The sequence below is a fragment of the Vulpes lagopus genome, chromosome 8, assembly GCF_018345385.1.
Source record: "Vulpes lagopus strain Blue_001 chromosome 8, ASM1834538v1, whole genome shotgun sequence".
NCBI classification, from domain to species: Eukaryota; Metazoa; Chordata; class Mammalia; order Carnivora; family Canidae; genus Vulpes; species Vulpes lagopus.
Window position 1 is genome coordinate 19,483,505 of NC_054831.1, and position 24,454 is coordinate 19,507,958.

The 24,454-nt window shown below is 37.8% G+C and overlaps 1 protein-coding gene across 6 annotated transcripts in view; it reads left to right on the plus strand.

The window, feature by feature from the left end:
• The window catches only part of CDCA2 (cell division cycle associated 2), a 51,824-nt gene extending 28,146 nt beyond the window's left edge, over positions 1-23,678 (plus strand). For 5 of the 6 annotated variants that reach the window (XM_041764850.1, XM_041764853.1, XM_041764855.1 and 2 more), the window contains exons 11-15: positions 2,506-2,584; positions 3,853-3,941; positions 5,070-5,207; positions 16,124-16,295; positions 18,942-23,678. In XM_041764850.1, the coding sequence (XP_041620784.1) occupies positions 2,506-2,584; positions 3,853-3,941; positions 5,070-5,207; positions 16,124-16,295; positions 18,942-20,185 (1,722 nt within the window). In that variant the 3' untranslated portion in view covers positions 20,186-23,678. The remainder of the gene's footprint in view (positions 1-2,505; positions 2,585-3,852; positions 3,942-5,069; positions 5,208-16,123; positions 16,296-18,941) is intronic. The other variant, XM_041764856.1, reaches the window with a different exon arrangement.
• The last annotated feature ends 776 nt before the right edge of the window (positions 23,679-24,454 follow it).

The window sequence follows — 24,454 nt, forward strand, 5'->3', positions numbered from 1 at the left end:
ACAGAAAAGATCCAACCTGAATTCTATACATTATAGTCACTGAAAATTATAATCTGCTGGAAGAAAAATATGTTGAATGAGAGTAAGCATATTAAAGACTCCAAAGGAAAGATTAGCAAACCTAGAGATGTAGCAATAGAAATGATTCCCCATGAAAGAGTAGAAACGACTGAATAAAAATGAGCAATTGGTGAGCCTAGGACAACTTTAGGTGGCATAATATGCATGTAATTAGAGTCCCCAAAGAGAGGAGAGATCAGAAAGAACAGAAAAAAAATACTTAAATGGCTGAAAATTTTCCAATTTGATAAAATCATAAACTCACAGATCCTAAAGTTCAAATTCCCAGTGCAAGAAATATGAAATTGTACACAAAGACACATCATTGCTTAGAATCCATGATCAATCAACAAACACGAGAGGCAACAGAACTCTCATTAGAAACTGCTAGCTAAAGGACAGTGCAGCAGCATTTACTTGGAGCAAAAAAGCAAAACAATAACAGCAACAAAACTTGTTAATCCAGTGAGGGATCCCTGGGTGGCGCAGTGGTTTAGCGCCTGCCTTTGGCCCGGGGCCCGATCCTGGAGACCCGGGATCGAATCCCACGTCGGGCTCCCGGTGCATAGACCCTGCTTCTCCCTCTGCCTATGTCTCTGCCTCTCTCTCTCTCTCTCTCTGTGACTATCATAAATAAATAAAAATTTAAAAAAAAAAAAATCCAGTGAAACCATCTTTCAAAACAAAGGTGAAGGACAGGCTTTTTCCGACATCTGGAAGCTGAGAGGATTCATTGCCATAGCAGGTTAGCATTAGAAGAAATGTTAGAGGAAGTCCTTTGGTCAAAAAAAAAAAAAAAAAAAAAATTCCCAATTCAATCTAAAAAAGGAATGAAGAGCACTAAGGATGCTCACTCATCTTCAGTGGGCAGATTGTAACAGACTTTTAAAAAATTATTAATCTCTATAAAAGATTGTTAAAACAAGAATAATAATAGCATGTGTTTTGGTTTATAGCATATGTCAGTAAGATCTACAACAGAAGTAACATGGTGTAGAGTCTGGGAGGGGTTTTTAGGGTGTACATAAAGTGGTGGGAGTTAAACATGTATGCTGTAAACCCTAAACACGACAAAACAACAAAAATATGTGGGATGCACTGAAGCAGGCTTAGAGGGAAATAATTAAAGTCTGTATTTCAACATTAGAGACGTCTCAAATTAATGATTTCAACTTCCACTTTAAGAAACTAATAGAAGAAAGCAAATTAAAGCCAAAATAAACAGAAGGAATTAATAAAGACAAATGCAGAAATCAATGAACTAAAATAATTGAGAAAAAAATCATCGAAATAAAAAGATAATGCTTTAGAAAAATAATATGGGTAAACTTCTAATCACACTATTCAGGGGAAATACTCAAATTACCAATATAAGGAAAGAAAGGTGGTTTGACCACATACTCTAACAGGTTTTAGAAGGATAATACAGATAAAAGGATAATAAGTATTATGAAAAACTTAACGCCAATAAATTCAACAACATAAACTAGACAGGTTCTTTGAAACATACAAACAGCCACACCTCATGCTAGGAGAAATAAATTACTTCATTAGCCCTATATCAACTGAAGAAATTTTAAGTTGTAGTTGAAACCTTCCCACAAAGAAAACTGCATATCCAGATGATTTTGCTAATAAATTCTACCATATTCTTAAGGAAGACCTAAATTTATGTATATTCTTTCAGACAATTTGAGGAGGTAGGAGTAATTCCCAACTCGTTAATGTCAGCATTAATTTAATATCATAATCAGACATCATAAAACTAGAGCTCAATATCCTCATGAACGTAATATATAAAAAAGTACTACATCATGACCAAGTGAGATTTAACCCAGAGATGCCAGTTGGTTTGATATTTGAAAAAAAAACAATCTATAATTTACATTATTAACAAACTAAGAAAAACCATGTGGTCACTTCTGATAAGAAGTCCGAGCAAACTGGTGATTAAAGAAGATTTCTTCAAACTGACAACTTCTATTTATGAAAAGCCAACAGCTACTATCGTACTGGTAATTAGGTGGGAAAGAGAAGTTTTGGCATCTGCATTTATATTGCCGTTCCCCTGAATAATATTGAAATGTTAGGTTGTGCTTATTAATGGAATGTCCTATTTACTGTAGAGTTAGGACATGTGATTTTAAGTAAACCGAAGAGGAACTTGTTAGTAGATCATTATGGCTACTTCCATTTAATATTTCATTTGTTAGACTGTAGTTAGTAAACATAGTTTCGTTAAAGATTGGTAAATATTATAAAATCTTTTTATATTCAATATCTTTGTTTTGCTTTGACCTTTTTTCTTAATCTTTTATTGGTTCCCCATCCCTATGCTTCCTGCAGTTCCACCTACAAAAATAAATCCTTATTTTCTTTTGGGCACATTACATGTCCACTGAATTTAAGGATGTCTAATTTCTATTCTTGTTTTTCTTTGTTTAGGAAAACATAGAACCTCTTCAGGAATCATTTGCAGTTCTGAGTCCTCTTAGTAAGTCTTCAATCTCTGAGACTCTTTCAGGTAGTAACTTTTATTTATCTTAAAATCAGACAAGTGTCATTTTCAGTATTTATATCTATGAAACTAAATCTTAATTTCTTTTTTAAAATTTTATTATAACAATGCATTTTTGGTTTTTAAAAACCATGTAGTATAGAAAAGCTTATAAGAAGTCTCTTGGGGTACCTCGGTGGCTCAGTCCATTAAGTGTCTGACTCTTGATTTCGGCTCAGGTCGTGATCTCAGGGTCGTGAGATCCAAGCTCAGCAAGGAGTTGGAGCCTGCTTGAGATTCTCTCCCTCTCCTGCCCCTCCCCCTGCTTGTGTGTTCTCTCTCTCTCTCAAATAAATAAGTGAGTCATAAAAAAAAAAAAAAAAGAAGAATTTTTTCTACATCCAGGTCCCGCACCTTGTAATCACCTGCAGTTAACTTCTGTAGGCGGTAGCCCCATTTTTCAGGTCTTTGCAGGCAGTGGAGTTGCCCTCCCAACTCTTGTCAACAGTAAATTCCTTGTGACAATTGGGAAAACTGAACGATGTGGATCATAAGGGTCATTTTTCAATTTCCAGAAGTGTCCACCAACATTAAGTTGACCTTTTGGGCCCATGTACCTTTTGAGGTCCCTGGCTTGTTTATGGTCATGACAAGGTAAGCCAGGACTTGGGTGGCAAACATCATGGGGACCATTATTCTTGTCTCTCCCCTGACAGAAATCTGTTAATGGCTTCTCATTAGCAGGAAGAGACAAACCAGGTTCACGGGAACAGAATCCAAGACATGGAGTGTGAAGTTAGAGCTAAACCTAGAAGTGTAGTCTGTCATGTTCCAAAGCCCATGCTCTTTTACACATTATACTACCTTTCATTTATACCATTAAAAGGTACCAAATGAAAAAGTACCTGAATTTTGTAAGTTAAAAAAATTACTTTCATAATCATTTTAATGCCCTTTTTTTGCAATTTCATTGTACAAAATGTAGCTTGGAATAAAGTGAACATCAGCGAGAATATGGTATTTACTGTAATGTGATTTAATCTGTTTTCTTAGGGTAATATGGTATGCTTTCTCCATGGGAAGTGGTAAAAGTTTCTGGATTTTCAGTAAACTTTAAGTTTTAAAACATGTATCTGAATCTCAAAATTTATTCTTAGTAATTAATTATGTTTAGATACTATCTTCTGCTAAAAGCAGAGGTGAGTATCCAAAGCAGTATCCAGTGTATTTGAAAAATGATGGCTCTTACAACATTTTGTTGGCTACCCTAATTTTGCTTGTGTCTTCCTCATCAGGCACTGATAGCTTTAGCTCTTCAAAAAACCATGAGAAAATAGCCTCCTGTAAAGTTGATAGAATCACACGGGCCTCTAACAGAAGAAATGTAAGTGTTGTATTTGGCACAATGTATTTGTTTTTAAATATTACTAGAGATTTTTTCTGTCTTTATGATCACATCATTTTGAGTAAAATCTTGATTTAACTAGTGTCACTGAGAGCTAATAGCCTATAACCAATGGTAATGTTCTTTTTCTGATTTGATTTTAATTCTGTTAGAAAAAAATACAATAAAACAAGATGCTTTCAGAGTTTGTGTTAATGTAGAAGGTAATCCATTTGGCACATTTATTTGGGATCTGTATGGTTTTATGAATTTTACTGAAGTACACAGTGGAGAAGAGTAGTGTGTAATTACAAGAGCCAGAAAATAGCATAATTATAACTTTTTTTTACAAAAACATTGCATTTTTTTGTTTTGTTTTTTTAACACTGGGTTTTTTTTTTTTTGTTTTTTTGTTTTTTTTTTTAATAAATATTTTTTATTTATTTATTATAGTCAGAGAGAGAGAGAGAGAGGCAGAGACATAGGCAGAGGGAGAAGCAGGCTCCATGTACCGGGAGCCTGACGTGGGATTCGATCCCTGGTCTCCAGGATCGCGCCCTGGGCCAAAGGCAGGCACCAAACCGCTGTGCCACCCAGGGATCCCTAACACTGGGTTTTAATTCTTTTCAGTAGTAGTATAACTCTCATTTGGGGTGTGTCTTTTCCTATTTCATTAAATAAAATTGGATTTTTGTCTAAATTCACAAATATATGCCATTATAGGGCTTTTAGCTGACATTGTTGGATGATAAACCCAGGATTCACATTTAGATAATCTAAGTGCATATCCCCCCTGCCATAACTCAATAGCAGTTAGCTACTAAGTTGTAGATGCTTAGTAAATATTTCATAAATGAATAAATCAACTGATTTTAAACTTTTTTTCTCCCTTAAAATAATGGACAGAGTGCATATGCTTCTGGTTCTAAGTTTAATAAGATCAGAAATTAGTAATTACTGAGCTCCTCCATTTGAATTTAAGATGGTTAAAATACTTCTAATAGAATTGGTCAATTAGAACTGGGATAGAAAACGTAGAAGCAGCGTGGGGAGGAAAATATGAGAAACACATGTCAAAACGCACTTGCTTGTGTTTTATGGTATCCCTCCTCTAAATTTGCTTTATAGCAATTGACCACTTTTGCAGAAGAGAATGTTTGCAACTTACTTAATACAGAAGCTCAGCCTTGCAAAGAAAAGAAAATGAATAGGAGGAAATCTCAGGAAAGGAAGCTCACAAGAAAAGTACTTCCTAAAAAGAATACGGTAAGTGTGTGTTTAAAGATAGAGTAAGAGTGGAAGTCATACATTTCTTTGTTGTAGGATTAGGAAAGCAAGGAAACAGAATTCTTCCAGTTAACGTTGAACCAAGAGTATTAAAATCATCATTATCATCATTAAATAGAAAGGGTCAGAGGCAGTTATATACCCAGCTGTAATTACCCGAGGATCATTTTTGTGTTGTCTTCATTGTGTCATGTACATTTAGCACAGTAGAACACGAGCACCCCGATGTTAAATTGATTCTTACCTTTGAATCTAATCTAACCTCACCCTATGAGAGAAATCTTAATAATTTCTTAGAGATGAGTGTGCCATCTGCTGCTTGTTTGACTTAGCTTCTGCCAATGGCTGGATCTCTTCCTGTATTTAAAGAGAATGTAGAAACGGGCTCTTCATCTTCCTCAACACTTTAGGGCCTGTGCTGGCTCAGGTGACTTCACTGTGTCTTTGTGGATAGCTGATCCAGCAACTTGACCCAGTGGACCCCCTTCACTTCAGTGATCCACATACCTTCCTCTGCCATACCCCACAGCTTGTTGGTACCTAAGACCTTCCCACTTTTAGTAGTACACACTTCTGTGTCCCATTCTCTGACCCCAGCTGCCTCTCTATCCAGCCTTCTCACTCCCTTACTCACATGCGTCATCTGGCCCCTCTGCGTACCCTCCAGCATTCAGATATCCTGTCATTTTCTCCGTTTCCTTGTTCACCCTAAATTGCATGAGCAGTTTCACCAACTCTTGTCAGTAACCTCAGTCCTCTATCCCTTTCATTCCACTTCAACTCTTGATTAATCCACCACTGCCCCCTCTCCCATCTAACATTGCTCCTGGAGAGGCTCACAAAGGTGCTCCTGCTGCAGAGTCATAGTTTCAGATATTGTCTGAAGTTAGCTCTCATTTTCCCCCTCTTCACTCTAATCTTTTTCCCAAGGTATTGAGTTAACTAGTGACTAAACTCCAGTGCAACCTTTGAGCTCTTGTGCTTGGTTGCCACCTCCACAGTATTTGACATAATTGAGAACATCCCTTTACAGTCTCTGTTAAAGGTTTATTTTTTTTTTCCACCCACCCTTAGTTTGTACTACCCAGAGTTCTACTCTCTGCCTTTCTAAATTGTGTATTTTCTGGGTAATGTCATAGGTGGCATGGCTGATGCCTCCCAAATCTTTCTAATGTATAAACATAATTAGTGGCCTACTATATTTCTCTTCTTTAACCATCCTACAAGCACCTCAGATATCAGCTTTTCTAAAACTAAACTCAATTTTACCCCATTATCCTGGCCATGAAAACAGTAAACTTCCATCCTGTTCCATGAAACAAAAACTGGTTTGAACATGGCCCAAACATCTGCAGTCAGCAAAGCCAGAAAAAAGCTGGAAGTTTTCCTGGTTTAATCCCTCTTTTAGATCCCAATCTTTTGAAAGATCCCCTTGCTGAAAAAAACACATATGTTCAGAAATATGCATGTACCTCTATTACTGTATCAGAAATTGGTTTTCTTTATACTCTTTAAAAAACACTGCTATAAAGAATGTACACATACTTTTTGACATAAAATCAATAGCCAGAAAGTTCAGGGAGCATTGAGCATTAAGGTTTGTTTCAACCCCTCCCAGGACCCCATGGAATTAAAATAATAGATATAATAAAGAGACTAGACTCAGAATAGCACTGAGAAGAGGAAGGAAGTAAGGAGGAATATTAAGCAACAGATGACAGCCTTCAATGAATCTCTGGAAGACAAGGTGGATGAGGGCACATTAACAGATGAAAGAGGTGGATTTACAGCCCAGAATGTTCTTAGAGGGAGCCAGAGAGGCATTGGGAGCCAGCCTGCACGTGGCAATCCCAGGAGACTTTGGGCCCAGTATTGGCAGATCCAGTGGATGGTGAGAGTGAGGAGTGGTAGTAGGTAACAGAGTAAACGAAGTTCTGTATTTGAGACTGTTTGCACCAGTTGGCACTCCACCCCTGTCCCTCCATGTTCTCCCATCTCAGAACAGATGTTATCATGCAAGTGAAAGCCCTCATTCTGGCATTTAGAAAGTCCCATAGTCCTGACAGCCTGTTCTTGCCCTAATGCACAGCCTACCCACTGATACTCCTCATTCTGCCCTGCCCCACCCTGCACAGAGTTGCCAATAGAATTTCCATGCAGGAAAGAGACTGAGATGGAACGCAGAGGAAGCTCAGACCAATTTATCCAGTCTTTCCTTATGTAAAACCAGACAACTGAGTAGGAACAAGAGACGAAAGATCAATATTTAAAAGTTGAAAAACTTACCCCAGAAAGAGATGCTATTCTGGGAATGGACGGAAACTTTATTGAAAAAATTCTAATCTACTCAGATTTAAGAAAATGTTATCTGCATGAAACTAAGAAGAGGATCTTATGAAATAGGAGCAGAGGAAAAATAGTCATATATATGTAAAATCTTGTAGTTGGACTAGACAATAAAGTTAAGGAAAGTCTCCTAGGAGGTAGAGCAAAAGAGAAATAGACTAGTAATAAGAGATGTAAAAACTGAATCTAGGAGACTATGTAGGTATCTCAGAAAGAAGAAGAAGATAGAATGAGAGAAATTGTCAAAAGAAGGGATTTCCCACAACAGAAAGGAGTCTTCGGGTTAGAAGGACCTACTGAATGCCTAATAAAATGTAAATAAAAGAAAAAAAGGCCAAGTCTTCAGCCTGTCGTTATGAAACTGAGCAATAAGGATAACAAGAAAAGTGGACTTTTCCTCCCTGGAAACAAGAATCTGAATAGTAAGTATCAAGTTTAACAGTAGTCGGAATGCTGAAAGATGATTGAACAGGATCTTTAAAGTTTTGAACGAAACTTGATTTCAGCCCAATACTTTGTACCCAGTCAAATTCAATTAAGTGTAGAAGAAAAATTAAAGACATTTAGACACTCAAGGACTTTGAAAGTTTTTCTTTGGATTATTACTGGAGGAGATACTCTAGGAAACTGAGGAAGTAAGCTTAAGGATTCAGAACACACTGGATCTAATGATATGGGAGAGCAGTATGAGGGAAATCTCTGAACATGGTTGTTCAGCCAGCCTAGAAGAGCAACCAGGCCAAATTTGAGCAAGAAGAAAGGGTGCTCCAGGGAGAAGGTCTTTGGAGAGAATAACAAAAAGACCAATGGTTGAGAAAGGAGAAGGTGTATCATATAAGAAGAAAAAGAAAGGTGATTACATACGTATACCATTTCAAATAAAAGCCTGTGTATAAAAGTTTTGGAGTAAATATGAAGCACACATTCATGTGATTACAAGCAAGTGTAAGGGAAAGTATGTTTTACAGTGCTAGGAATCATCTACAGGGGGCACCAGAGGAAAGGAATATGAGCTTTGTCCTTGGCAGAGCAATGAAAAAAATTTTACACAGTCATGATGTGAGTGCTATTTGTTTTCAACTAAGAGCAAAGCTTTAAGAACTGGATTGTGTAAGATGATCTAAGTGTAGCTGCTAGCAGAAGGTGAAAAGTGGATAGAGAAGATGTGAGGATGTTAGTTAGCATTCACTCTAAGGGGATTAACAGTGGAGGTTCTATAGCCAGACAACCTAGATTCTAAATTCTGGCTTGACCACTTCCTACCAGTGGAATGGCAGGCAAGATTCTTGATTTCTCCATTGTTTTTAAAATAAAGGGAATAGTGGTACTTAAATTTAAAAGCCTGTTGTGTGCATTAAACAAGTTAATATATGTAATGTGCCGGTGCCTGGCCATAGTAGGCACTGTGGCTGTCGTTAGGATTATTTTACAGATTAGGGGTTCAGGGTATATTTTGAACATTGATGAAAAGAAACATTTACCTTTTGACCCAGCAATCTTGTTTCTGGGAATCTGTCTCAGATCCAATGACAGAAACACAAAAAGGCATATGAGCAAAGATATTTTTTTGCAGTACCCTGTGTAATGCAAAAAACACAAAAACTAAATACCTATCAGTATGAGACTGGTTGAATAAACTATGGTGTGTTGACAAAGTATTTTATAGCTGTAGAAAAAATAGTGAAGAGAATTTCCAATGATGGAATGATGTCAGGATGTCTTTACTGTTGAGTGAAAAAAAACAAGGTGTAAAAATAACATATAGAGTAGGCTTCTTGGTACTGAATTGTGATCCCACTCCCACACCGCCCCCAAAATATTTCTTTTTTTTTTTAATTTTTATTTATTTATGATAGTCACAGAGAGAGAGAGAGAGAGAGAGAGGCAGAGACATAGGCAGAGGGAGAAGCAGGGTCCATGCACCGGGAGCCCGACGTGGGAATTCAATCCCAGGTCTCCAGGATCGCGCCCTGGGCCAAAGGCAGGCACCAAACCGCTGCGCCACCCAGGGATCCCCCCCAAAATATTTCTTTGTTGAAACCCTAACCTCAGGACACTTAGGTGGCTCAGTGGTTGAGCATCTGCCTTTGGCATGATCCTGGGATTCTGGGATTGAGTCCCACATCAGGCTTCCAGCAGGGAGCCTGCTTCTCTCTCTGTGTCTCTGCCTTTCTCTCTCTGTCTCTAATGAGTAAATAAATCTTTAAAAAAAAAAAAAAGGGGAAGAAACTCTAAGTTAACATGAGACCATTGGGATGGTCTCTATTCCAATGTGACATGTGTCCTTATAAGAGGAAGTTTGGACACAAAAGGAGACCCTAAGTGTGCCCACAGCCAGGGAGAAGACCAGCTAAAGAGGCAGCAGGAAGGGGATCCCTCGGTAGCTCAGTGGTTTAGCGCCTGCCTTCGACCCAGGGTGTGATCCTGGAGTCCGGGGATCAAGTCCCACATCGGGCTCCCTGCATGGAGCCTGCTTTTCCCTCTGCCTTTGTCTCTGCCTCTCTCTCTCTCTGTGTGTGTGTCTCTCATGAATAAATAAATAAAATCTTTAAAAAAAAAAAAAAAACAGGCAGCAGGAAGTTGCCATCTGCATACCGAGGAAGAAGACCTCCTCTGAGACCAACTCTGCAAGCACCTTGATCTTGGACCTCCAGTCCCCAAAACTGTGAGGAAATAGACTAAGATTGTTGAAACCACCTAGTCTGAGGTATTTTGTGATGGCAGCTAATATGACAATTGAATGTACTATGTTTTATCTAAGAAAGTAGGGAACGTTAAACACGTATTTGTATGAACAGGTGTATATATTGATATACACATACAAAATCTTTTCATAAAAGTGAGAGAATAAGCCAAAGGCCAAAACCAATTATCTCTAGGGAGAGGAGACAGAGGAGGGAATAGGAAAGACTCAAAGCCAGACTTAACTGAGCATGTTTTGGACTTTTGACTTTGAACTGTGTCAGTGTGGCACAGGATACAGTAAATCGGAATTATGAGAAGAGAACAGTCCTTAAAAATTGGAAATAAAGGGGATCCCTGGGTGGCTCAGTGGTTTAGCGCCTGCATTTGGCCCAGGGGGTGATCCTGGAGTCCTGGGATTGAGTCCCACATCGGGCTCCCTACATAGAGCCTGCTTCTCCAACCCTGTGCCTCTCCCTCTCCCGCGCGCTCTCTCTCTCTTTCTCTTTTATGAATAAATAAATAAATAAAATCTTTTTTAAAAAAATTGGAAATAAAAGGAAGCCAAATCATCTGGGTGTCAAGTTATTGGCTTAACCTCACAAAGAATAATTTCAAACCTAGAACTTAAAGGGTCCTTTCAGAAAGCATCCTTAGGACAAGAGTGACTACAAAGGAAGTGAGCTTAATCAAACAAAAGGAAGGACTCCTACTGAGAGGGGAGTGTAATGTAGAACAAAGAAATTAAGAGTTCTTGTGAAGTTTTTTTTTTTTCTTGCCTTTTTTTTTTTTTTACTTACTAGGAATCCAGACCTGACCATTAGATAAAAAATAAGAATTAAAAATTAAATTCAGAACCTTGTTAGGCCAAATTTGAATTGGAAACATCAGTACAGACTCAGGTTTTATTCCTTTAAGAAGATATCCTAGCTCTTTCAAGGCTTAGAAGCAATGAGCACCCCTGGGACCCAGACTGCCATTTCTGAATACCATCTTCAACTAAGTGGTGAGGGTTCCGTAGTGAAATGGCTGCTTGCAGGTTTATGAACAGCACACATAGGGAACGAGCCTGGGTCAGTACCAGTGTGCAGTGAAGGAATAAGCTTAAGAAACCCCTGCGGCCATGGGGAAGGACTGCAAACCATCTCGAAGGGGCTCCACTGACCAAAGGTGAGACAGTGTGATTATCAGAAATAAGTTGTGGTGGATTGAAACACAGACTTCAAAAGTGAAAAGACACTCCAAGTTCATAATAGTTAAAAAATCTTAAAGGTCACCTTAGAAGCTTTCTAGGACACCACCTCATTTTTGTGAAAACTAGAAAATAAGGGAGTTCTATTTTCAAGTAAACACATAGTTGATGAGGGGAAGTTATTTATAGGAAAATTTCTACTAAGTTAAAAAGACACATTCATGAAAGTTGCTGATCATGGGGTAGAAGGCTGATGGGGGAGCCAGAGTGGATGGATCAGACTGAGCACTTGAGCCTACAAAGGTCACAGGGGAGAGAACACAGTCCTTCCAATGCAATGAGGAAGGGTACAAGCACCCACAAAGTGCTCTTTTCAAAAAAAAAAAGCTGAATCTAATCAAGCCTAGATCTAACAACTAGTGTTAGGAAGTGTAGGGGAGAGGGGAAAATAAAGACCTTGATTGCAGTCAACCAAATCCAGAGTTTGACTAATTCTCTGAGGCCAGTGCCTCAGTTTACTCATCAAATAAATGGCAAGGGAAGAAAGATAACCATAGATTCAAAGATCTGTCAACCAAATGGAATGTGTGACGACCTTATTGGGATCCTGATTTGAACACCTGTAAAAAGACACGGGCCAAATGGAGAACTTAAATCTCTGAGGAAATAACTAGGGTAAATTGCTCTTTTTGTTCTTTGTGTCTAAGCTGTATATTTTGAGGTCATTTTATTTATTTATTTTAAGGATTTTATTTATTCATGAGAGACCAAGAGAGACAGGCAGAGGGAGAAGCAGGCTCCATGCAGGGAGCTTGATGTTGGACTCAATCCCAGGTCTCCAGGACACTTGGTTCCGGGATTCCAAGATCACTGCCTGAGCCGAAGGCAGACGCTTAACCACTGAGACACTCAGGAGTCCCTATTTTGAGGGTAGACTGTTGTAACAAGAATTAGAGATTTCCCAGGTACCCTTTACCCAGTTTCCCCCAGTAAAACTTCAATAGTATCACATAGAAAAATACCAACACAGTCAAGATAAAGAACATTTCCGTTGCCACAGGGATTTCTTCCCCTTTTGTAGCCCTGCCTATTTCCACACCTGTCCCTATCATTAGTGGCAACCACTAATTTGTTCTCCATTTCTTTAATTTTTCCATTTCCAGAATGTTATGTAAATGTAATCACACTCTAACTTCTTGGGACTGTTTTTTTTTTTTTTCACTATTATATGGAGATTTATCCAGGTTGTGTATGTCAACAGTTCCTTTTATTCCTGAATAGTATTTATTATTATTAAAAAAAAGATAATTATTTTGCAATGTATACATATATCAAGTCATTACATTGTGTATTTTACACTTAAATTTTATCTGTTTTATCTCAATATATTAAGTTAGGGGGGAAATGGCATTGTAAAAAGAAAAAATCAACAATAAAATAAAATGCCAGGTAATAAAATGTTTCATTTTATTATGGGGGGGAGGGAGGAGCTCTATATCTTAGGGATACTGAAGGATTTTCACATGAAATGAAGTGATGCCTGGGATTTGCTTTAAAATCTGAGGGAGGGAGTTATAAATGAATCCTGATTTCTATATGTTAGTAATTGTTGAAGCTAGATCATAGGTACCTGGGGTTCAATATGCTATCTTACCTGTTGTGTGTTAGAAACTTCCCATTATCGAAGGTTTAAAAAATGACAGTAAGCTTCTTATTTAGAGAGGTGGAGCTAGCTATAAGAACTAAAAGTTGAACCAATAAATAAATGAAAGGTGTAGGGAAGGGTGTGCTTTTCATCATAAGCTTTCCTGTGCAATGTGATTTGTTGCTATGTACATGAATTGTTTTAAAATAATTTTGAAGCTATTCACAGGAAGCAAATTAAGTATTGTTTATGCAAACAAAAGACAAGTATTTACATCTATTTAGTGATCTCCTTCGCTGGGAAGAACTGTTGATTCTGGAGTGATTGGAATCACTTTGGGGCTAGTATGTTCAGTTGTCCTTTATCTGCCTCAAGTCTTATACGAGCCTAACCGTTTGTAATCAGTGGCTTCCCTAGGATTCCAGTGACATGCAGCTTTTTTATTGCAGTATAAAAGCAAGGCTGTTTTGTATTGGAAAAATTTAAATTCTGATAAGATTTTAGCCTTTGCAGATGAAACCTCCTAACAGGCAAGCAATATTAGAGGTATGTTCATGACAGAGTGCAAGTGCTTTAATAATCTTTGGTCTTTTCTCGGTTGGTGTACTACTGGCCCATAACAATGAAAAAGCAATATTAGTTTTTCATTATGTGTAGCAAATTTTATGAAGTTTTAAATATACCTTTTCTTTTACATTTCTTCATTCATTTGCTCATTCTTGTTTATCGGGAAGTCATTGTGTTTCGGGAAGTGTTGCAGGTATGGGAGACATCTTATATGAACAAAGATGTCCAAAATCTTGCTAGAAGGGTATTTTCTGTACCTATGAATCCCATACTATTCTAGAAGTTACAACTGATGACAATGACCATAGGGTATTAACTGTGTAGTGCCTGTGTCACACAATAACACTAAGCATACTTTGGAATCAAAAAAATTTTCCCTATATTGATTCTCATAGTACTAGGAAGGAATTAAAAAAAAAACAAGAATAGTTGACACATAGCTCTTCTGTGTATGACTCAAGCCTTATTTTAACCATTTCACTTACATCAACTAACAATACTCGCTGCAGTAGTGTGTGCCAGTGTGGTTTCCATTTTGCAGAGGAGGGGGTATAGAGAGGTGAGGTAACTTGCCTAAGATCGCAAAGCAGTTAGGTGACAGAGTCAGGCATCTGGCACCAGAGGTTGTGTGTTCTCTTTCACAGCTCATCTGAGGAGCCCAAGTTAAGATTTTTTCTTTTGGTTTCCACATCCATTGACCAAGCTGTCATTTCCCCAACTGTTCATGGAATCTCAACAGATGTTCCATCAGTGTATATATATATATATATATATATATATGTATTTCATGGAAAAATAGTTAACCCAGCATTTCCCTAATGTGTATGAAGATTATTTATACTGAGGACTTCTCATAGAATTTAATGTTGAATGTATATTGTAAATCACCAAGAGGAACATTTATCTTGTACAGCTCTAAAATTATTTTTCCATGGAATGTCTTATTTTGTTTTGTTTTTACAGGATATCTATACATATCTCAGGGAACATTCAGTTCTGTGCCGTTTTTGTACTCTTGAATATCATCTGTTCTTTCACATCATCAGTTTATATGCTTTCACCCAAATAATCTTTCTTAAATGTAAAATCAAATGTTGTCATTCCCTGAATCACCGTGCAGTGAACCTTCATTGTTTTCAGGCTCATACTCATTGCGTACAAGGTTCTTGCTTGCCTTGGGGAGCAATCTTGAAAGCCCCCTGTAGGCCACATACCAATCTGAGTCCATAGAGAGCCTGTCATGGTTTGTATGTATTACAGTTACTTGCCCTTAGACTGGGAGCCCCTTAAAGACCACATCCTGTTTGTTTTTTGTTTCCTACCTAGCCAGTTACTACATGTACATAGTGGTTTCTCAATAAATGTTTGCATGGATTCCATTTTCTGGCAGCTTTAATTGCTGAAAACATGTTCCTTATGTTGACCTAAAGTCTGGTTCTCTCCAATATTATCACACTGAGTGTACTTCTTTTTGCTCATAACAATACAGTGTTTGAGTTTCACTGAAGTCTTTTCCATATGGAACTTTTTTTTTTTTTTAACAGAGAACATTAGTTCTCAGTTGCTAACATGGCAGTCAAAATTGAATTTAATACTACATTCCAGATAGTATTAGAACAGTTTCAATTTTTTATGGAAAGCCACATGTCCATCAGTTATTACCAGACCATTGTCTGTCATCTGCTTGTGCTTGTTAACCCATCTCATTTTGACCTACTCATTTCAATTTTGGTTAAATCATCTTTTGTTTGAAGTAGTTCAGCTAGCTTTGTGTTATCTTTTAACTTTTATGTATGCAACTGTTGTTTCTTCTTCCAAACCTATGAGCAGAGGACAGTCTCCCATAGTTTCCAGTAGATACCTCATTCTAGGTTAATCATGAGTCATTCTGTAACTATATCTGATTTACAAATATCTCATGTCTTAAGTCTGTCAGCTTTACAGCATCTAATCTATCTCTCACTTACCCAGAACTTATTTTGGCAAATGTTTTGTGGAAATGTAGACCATTAGTTACCATATAATCTGTAAACTGAGTTCTGCTTCATATTCTGTTTGACTTTGTATGAACTATCCAGGCACCCATGCCTGACTCAGAATTTCTAAAAATTTATTTTTTTTAAGATTTTTATTTATTCATGGTATATGTGTATATGTGTGTGTGTATATATATATAGAGAGAAAGAGAGAGAGAGAGGCGTGCACAGAGACAAAGAGACATAGGCAGAAGGAGAAGCAGGCTCCATGCAGGGAGCCTGATGTGGGACTTGATCCGGGGACTCCGGGATCACACCCTGAGCCAAAAGCAGACGCTCAACCACTGAGCCACCCAGGCATCCCAGAATTTCTAAAATTTTAAATGGCATAACTAATCTCAGGTTTTTCTGTAAGAATCAATTAAAGGTTCAGAAGTTCAATGGTGTGACGTCTTTCCCAATTACGGAATTTTACTACATTTCACAGGCTTTAAAAAGTTGCAGGAAGAAGAAAGCAAAGAGAAAGAGGAGTGTTCAGAAGTCTTTATATGGGGGAAGAGACTTCGCTTCGAAGAAGCCGCTCCTCAGTCCTATTTCGGAGCTGCCTGAGCTCTCTGAGGGGATGCCTGCCACTCTAGGCGCCGGAAGGATGTGCTCAGGTATCCTGCTCTTTTCCTGTTGATATTTTTGTCTTCTCCATCACTTTCTTGCTGTTGCACCCTCTTTTGCCTTTTTCCCATTCACTGTTAAAGAACATATAAATAAAAATAACAACCTTCTGTCGTACTACCATGAGATTTTGAAGTTAAGGAAGCAGTAGTTGGTAACTTTTACCCTCATCAGAAACTGGTGGAAACTCTGGATCTTCTCCCCAGAGAAACAAAGACACAAGATAGTACAAGTACATATAATTTTAGGGGAAATAATTTCCTTCCATCCTTTTTCTTTTTAAAGCATTTTAATGTTTTGATTTTTTTATAGCATGCTGTTAAAGTAAAATGAATTCTGTGTGGTGTTATGGTCCATCATGAAAAGTAAACAAGGTGATGGCTCAGTAACAGATGGACAAAAATTTAAAAAATAATAATTGCCCTATGATGTTCCAGTAGAATTGGCACTGCCAAGCATCTATTAGAAATAACATTTATGAATTGAACTTGATTACCTTGAAACAGTTATGTTGGCAAACAAGGATTAAGTCAGTTGACATCCTAGTTAGATAAAAATTGGAGTTACCTCTGTCTTATAATGCCTGAGTTTTAAGATTGACTAAATCATGCTGAAATTAATAAGAGTATGTGTTCATTTGGTGTGTTAATTTTGTATAGAATAATTTCTAAAGATAGCTGTCTTTGTCAGTCATCAAATGTATATAGCCTGCATTCCATTTGCAATATATCTATAGGATTTATAATAGATCCTAGGACGAATACAGTATATGCCACCTTGGACTGTTGGCTTCTACCTGCTTCTTAACTTCAGAAAAGCAGAGTTAAAGCACACACAGCCCATCATCACCTATGCTCCTCCAGCCCCTGGGCACCATCGACACCCCAGCAGCTTTATGTACTGTGTCTTGAGACAGGGGCTTGGCCACTGCACCTCTTTTTAATCTGGCCCCAGTGCTGCTTAGCCTTTAAGATTTAGCTCCACTAGCTGCCTTTCAGGGAGAGTCTTTGTTCACACTGCACCTTTACCGTCTAGTTTGTAATGTTCCATCTGCCTCCCTCCCCTGCAAGTTGCAGTCACATTGACACTGAAGACCAAGTCTTATTTCATTATATCTCCAGTTCCTGACAGGAGTTTTTCCAAAGATGTTTAAACGATGACTCTTAGTGTATGTTTTCCATCTTGCATCTTATTAGAGAACTTCTTTTTAAAAACACCTGAAGGATTATTTTTTTCTCTATCCAATGGCGTCATGTTTTAAAGGTTTAAAGCAAATTATTCTTCCTCCCTTTTCCATTTCCCCCATCCCTTTCTTTTTTCCTCCCTCCATCCCTGACCCCTGTGTTTCTTCCCTAGCATGTCAAATACATAAACATTGATTTTTAAAGTTGTATGAAAAGCCCAAGTGACATATCAGTTGGTTGCCACCAAGTGGACCCTCTGTTAATCTCTGCCTCATGTGACCTGATTTTAAGTACCTAAATCATAAAATACTGGTTTTTAGATTTTTAGCTCAGCTGATGATTTGTATACCCTACAGTTCTGATTTTGTTTAAAATATTTTTATACTTATTTGGCCATTTAAAAACTTTACTCTCTGAGATAACAAGAGAGATGGGATCCAGTAGTACTGAGTACTGAAAGCCTGAATTTGTTTACGCTGTGTTACACAGCTTAAAATCTTAAAAAAATATTTGTTTTAGAGAGAGCGTGCATACATGGGAACTGGGGGAGGGGCAGAGGGAGAGGAAGAGAATCTTAGGCAGACTCCCTGCTGAGCACAGAGCCAGACCCCAGGTTCCATCTCACTACCCTGGTATCATGACCTGAACCAAATCAAGAGTTGGAGGCTTCACAGACTGAGCCACCCAGGTGCCCCATTTAAAAATAAAAAAAAAAATAAATAAATATTTTTTTTTTTTTTTTTAAGATTTATCTATTTAAGGCTGTGTTCCATAGCTTTAAAACCTCAATGATGTTTTTTTCACCTGTGTGATGTGACACAGTGTGTCAGAAACACCGGGCACCTCCACCTGGCATATCTTCCTAGAGTCTGACTTTGAGATTGAGGTGGAAGGGACAGATTTTTTAGAATATTGAAACAAAGCTCTATGTGACAGTATAGTGCAGTTTAAATTATATTAATTTTTAAACACAGGGCCTAAGACCTAAGTGTCTGCAGAAGTATCCTCAGATCTGCCGGAATTCCAAGTTTTCTTTTCTCTATTTCAGGGGAAATGTAGCTAGAAAAGTTTCAGAAGCACGGCGGTGCCCACTTTCAGTGATTCATTTTTTGTGAAATGGGAAATGTGGCCGCCTTGTGCTGATTGACCTTGTAGTGTGGAAAGTACATTACAGGAAGCAATTTGAGATACACTTCTCATTTTCATGGTCTGAGATTATGTACTTTATCCACTCATGTATTAAATACATATTTTCTTAACCTGTGGCTTGGAGAAGAACTAGAAAGGAAAGAGCAAGATGACAGATGGGGGCACGTACAGGGCAGCATTTGCTAAGTCTTGTGAGTTTTGAAAGCTTAACACAGAATAGATGATATGGCACCTGTTTGATATGTTGACTTTTATTTCCATTGTTACTTTTTAGTGAGACTTAAACTTATTTACATCCCTTAGATGATTTCAACTCCAACGGTGAACTTGAAGAAGAACTTGAAGAAGCAAAGCCTCCTAAAGGAAAGACTTCTTTGCCCCAGAGCCCCGAAGATTTGCAGATGAATCAGGGCTTCAGTAAATACGAACTGTCTGCATTCTGCAGCTCTTACACCAAAAGTTCCTTGTCGCTTATTAACTCTGCTTTAGATCAAGATTTAAATATAAATGCTGTAGCAACTAGTGAACATAAAATAATTCCAAAAGCAGAAATTAAGTCAGAAGGTGCAGATGAACTGAAGGCGGGCCCTGAGAGCGAAAGCAGTCATGTTTTTTGTGCTTCTGTGACAGCAGAGCCCCTGGCAGCCGATGACGCAGAATCCAATGTTATCCTGCCGTCTCGGGAACTGGCTACTGCCAGTCAAAATGTGGAAAACATTTTCCAAATCTTTAAAATTTCAGAAGATGTAAACATAAAGTATGAAAAACAGGATGACTTTTTCATAGCTACAGAAGGAAAAGTGCAGACCATGCATTTAATGTCTGACTTCCAGAATGAAGAGGTCTTAATCAACAACGTAAAAGAAAGTAAAAGTCCGAGTACAGATTTGAGAAGAAACTCCATAAAAGGTAGAAGTGGCACTAGTATGCGTGGTGGAGAAAAGAAGCACAGAAGGCGCTCTTTATGTTATTCCGATGGGCAGAGTTTATATTTGGAAGAAAATGGAAATCACGAATCTCCCTACCTTGCGAGCAGCTCTGTAGAAATTGGTCTAGAAAATTCTGAACTGTATAAAGATTTATCTGACTCCATCGAGCAAACCTTTCAGCGAACAAACAGCGAAACAAAAGTAAGACGCAGCACACGGCTACGGAAAGATTTGGAAGATGAAGGGCTCGTGTGGATTTCACTTCCATGTCCTTCCACTTCCTGCACTTCCCAGAAAACGAAAAGGAGAACAATATGTACAGTTGACAGCAGAGGATTTGGAGGCCTGTCCCTCTCTAAAGAAACTGTGTCTCCTGGACAGAAACCGAGTATGCCATTCCCTGTATCAGGTAAAGAAAACAGAGAGGGCTTTGCTGCTGGTTCTTCCAGTTTACCTGGAAAGAGGAGGAAGAGTGTCTGCACATCTGTGCTCGCAAATACGAGAGATACTACTACTCAGGCAAAATGCTACAAAAGAAGAACCTCTCTCAGCCAGAAGGGAGAGAGCTCTCCGAAGGACTTCCAAAGAATCGAACATGTCCAGGAACTAAAGCAGTAGCTGGCATTTCCTACAGAACGCAGGGCAGCAGAGAAGGTAACCATCCGTGCTCAAAAGATTCATTCATTCCAGTTCATGTCCCTTGTTCAGCTTTGGTGTTCTAAAAGTTTCAAATAAAATCATTTGAGTTGAACTTATTTTTAAGTAGAAATAAGTGATTTTCTTCATTGAAAAGGAAAACATTCTATTTAATGTTGTTCTTCTCTCCCCAAATAGTACACACTTACTGAAGCTTTCACATTGGTACATGTTCACTGAAGCATTTAAGACTCTGTTGCAAAAAAAGAAAACAAAAACAAACAAAAAAAACCTTGTCTTTTAGAATTGACTCATTCTGTCTGGATGAGAAGAGTTTAAAAAACAAAATGATAGAATTAATGTAATTTTGTGAAGATGGAAGGTAATACAAGGTTAAAAACTGTTAGAAAAAGAGAAAAGATGTGTTTTAAAATGCAAAAAAAAAAAGGTTAAAAAATGTTAACAGGAAAGATGGAAATCATAAGACGTTTTAAAGTTGAGAAGTTTTAATTTACTTTGTCTCAAATGAAAATTTTGTATTAATAGGTTAAAACCAAAACTTAAACATGGCACCTTGGAAAATTCCTTCAATAATCAGAATATTATAAATCTAGCATTCTAAAATGAATATTTAGTTTATGAATGAATACGGTGAAAACATTCTGTTCTTCAAACAAGCCTCTTACATGGTTTGTGGGGTGGGACATGCAGGTTTGGTTTTTGGTGAAAACAGAGCAGTTTAGTTGAATCATCTTCCAGATCATTCCATTTAGTCACATTTAGGATTTATTCAAAGAAACCCCAAATTACTGATTTGGGAATTAATTCATGGTTCTCGATTTAAAAAAAAAAAAAATTTTTTTTTTTTTTTTTAATCCAGAAACTCCTATGAAAGGGCCCTGGAAAATTAGGTTACTAACACAAAGATGGTGGTAGATGGCTGATTTTTTTTTTATTTAATCTGGCCTTTTCCAGCAGTTCTCTTTATTTCACGATCTCAAATACAATCACTTGTCTTGGATTTTCCGGTTACATTTCAGCAGCGTCCTCTCCTGTTACCCTTTTGATGACAGCAGTTTGAAAATCTAAATTGCTATATATCTGGAATTTGTGAATGCACATAAATCATTGTATCATTAAACAATTGTCTTTGAAATCCTTTAAATCATTAAACTCTCCGTCTCCCTGATAGCAGAAACATGTTAACAAATAGAGCTCTCTATAAATAACACAACAGGGAAGAAAGCTCCTGCTGAGTGCCCATTTCCCCCGCCTCAGATAGAGACTATTTGTTACCTTCTTGGCACCAATAGGTCTGGAACTCCTGCTGCTAAAGACTAAATGTATTTTACATTAACACTCAAAGTGATCCCCAATTTCTTCTGCTAAAGGCTGGATTGTTTTAAAAATTCTTTTATCTTTACACGTAAATTATTTATGGGCTTTTTCCCTCCCCGTTTATAGTTTGGTATAGTTGGCAAATCTCTACCACTGAAAACTGAAAACAACACCCCCCCACACACACACACACACACTCCCCTATTCTGAAGCTTTTTGGTTTTGGTAATTTAAAAAGAAAATAGCAAAAACTTTCAGAAACATACAATGTTAAGGGTTTGTTTTTTAAAAACTTCTTGTTCTCTTCCTTTCATGTGAAGGCTAAAACTACTGGTATTTTTTTTTCCTCCCCTTGTTGCTGTATGATGATGTGTGATCTCCGTTGTATTTGAATTTTAAGAATCTCACCCGCTTTGTTGTGTTTCTCAAACCGTGCTAATGCGGACGAGGGACACATTTGATCTGTGGGGTTTTTTGGCTTGAGTTTTCAAATGTTAAATTCTTGTTTTCTGGCATCTCCAGTTAAGAATGTAAACACTTGATGTATTTTGTTAGTTTCGGGATGTATCAGTATAAATGTTCTGTTGATTATCTGTAAATAACAGATAGGCAGTTTTCCTAAAAAGAAGAGGTCTGAGAAATCAAACCAATTGGGACATAATTTTATCCACTGTCTCATTTGTATTCCTAAGATTTGTGAAAAGTTAATTATTTCTGTACTTGATCATGCTTGCTTGTTTTTAGCTGTTTCTGTTCATTAACGGTCGAATCGGAAAGTGGGCTTTGGAAGAGTTTGTTCTTGCCTTAATCTTTTTTTACTGCAGCAGCCCATCGCTCCTGTCGATGCTTGTTTGCTCCAGAAGATGGCAGCATGACATCTGGATACATTAACTTGGAGCCCCGGCAGCCCTTCGTTGTTGCTGTGGGTGCTTCTCTGTCACTTTAATTTTCACCCATTTTTATCATGGGAGTGATATGTGTCTATTGGAAAAAAGTGGAGAACTGTACACCATTCCAGACTGTCTCCCTGCAGCCACACCTGCCCCTCCCCAGCTTTCCGTGTGAACACGGTTAACAACTGGCCTACGTCTTCTAGACCTTTGCTTGTATACCCATGAGCGTAGGTTTTGTTGTTTTCTGATGGGATCGCTATAATGTGCTGTTTTGCAGCTTGATTTTCTTATTCACCAAAACACCAGGATTGAACTTCCATGTTGTTATGGGGAATCTTAGTGCAGCCTCAGTCTTTTGAATCCCTGCAGAGTCGTACACTCTGCACGTCTATAACTTAGTTAGCCTCTCCTTACTAACAAGTCTGGTTGTCTCCACTTTTTTGTGATTGAAAATTACGCCATACTGGGCTTGTGTCAAAAATGTCCCTAAGACAAATTCCTTGAAATTAAAATTAAATGGATATCAAGTTATCTTCCCTGGTTCATACGTGATAGAGTTCTATAAACATTCTGGCATGCATTTCCTTCATTCTGCCGTCACCTCAGTGCCACTCTGCTTCCTTTTTCTCTTGCTGCCCCCCATGGCATTTGAGCTGTGGAATTGAGTGTGGGGCGTAAGACTTAGCGTCATAAGGAGGAAATGGTTATTAGCGCCTGGTTCATGCTTTAGATTCAAAGAACTCTTTTTTTTTTTTTTTTTGAAATCAGACTTATTGAGGTGTAATTAACTATAGTAAACTATAGTGAAGTTTACCTTGTTAAATGTACAGTGTGAATTTTGGCAAATTCATACAGTCCTAGAACAGCTGCCACCGTTACATAAGAGAACACTTCCATCACCCCAGGACACCTCTTACCTCTTTGTTGCCGTCAGACCCTCTCTCCCCCAACCCCAACCTCTCACAACCACTTAGCAAATTTCTATCCCTCTAGTTTTGTCTTTTCCACGATGTTGTATAAATGGATATAAGAGTTATATCCTTCTGTGTCTCTTTTGAAATTTAGCAAAATGCCTTAGAGATTCATCTATGTTTCCTGTTATAAGTAGTTGATTGTTGTTTCTCACTAAGTAGTAAAAGTCTGTTTAATGGATGTACCAGTTTTCTTTACTTATTCACCAATGGAATGGATATTTGGATTGTTTGTTTTTTTACCATTACAAATAAAGCTGCTATAAACATTCACAGATGGACGTTTTTTCTTTAAACACATTTTCATTTCTCTTGGGCCAATATCTAGGAGTGGGGATTCCTGAGGTGTGTGGTTGAGATATGTTTAACTTTTTGAGAAACTGCCAAACTTTTCCATTGTGGTTGCACCATTGTGCGTGCTCACCTGCAATACACTCAATTGCTCCACATTTTCACCAGCACCCTGTCTTTTTCATTTTAGAATTCTCCGTATCCCTAACAGCTAAAAATTTAGAACATCTCTTCCTGCACTTGTTTGCCATCCTTATATCCTCTTTAATGAAGTGTCTCTTCAGATGTTTCTCCCACATTTTATTTATTTATTGATGTTTTCCTATTGAATGAAAGAGTTCTGTGTATATTTGGATACAAATTCTTTTTTTTTTTTTTTTAAGATTTTATTATTCATGAAAAACACAGAGAGAGGCAGAGACACAGGCAGAGGGAGAAGCAGGCTCCTCCTCACAGGGAGCCCGATGTGGGACTTGATCCCAGAACTCTGGGATCATGCCCCCAGCTGAAGGCAGGTATCAACCACTGAACCACCCAGGCATCCCTGGACACAAATTATTGGATGTATCTTGCAGATATTTTTCCCCAGGTGTGACTTGTCTTTTTATTTCTTAGCACTGTCTTTTGATTTCAGTGTAATCTACAACTATCTTTTTTTTTTCTTTAATGGCTCATGCTTTTGTGTTTTATCTAAGAAATCTTTGCCTAATTCAAAAACAAAGATTTTCCCCTGTGTTTTCTTGTAGAAGTTTTAGAGT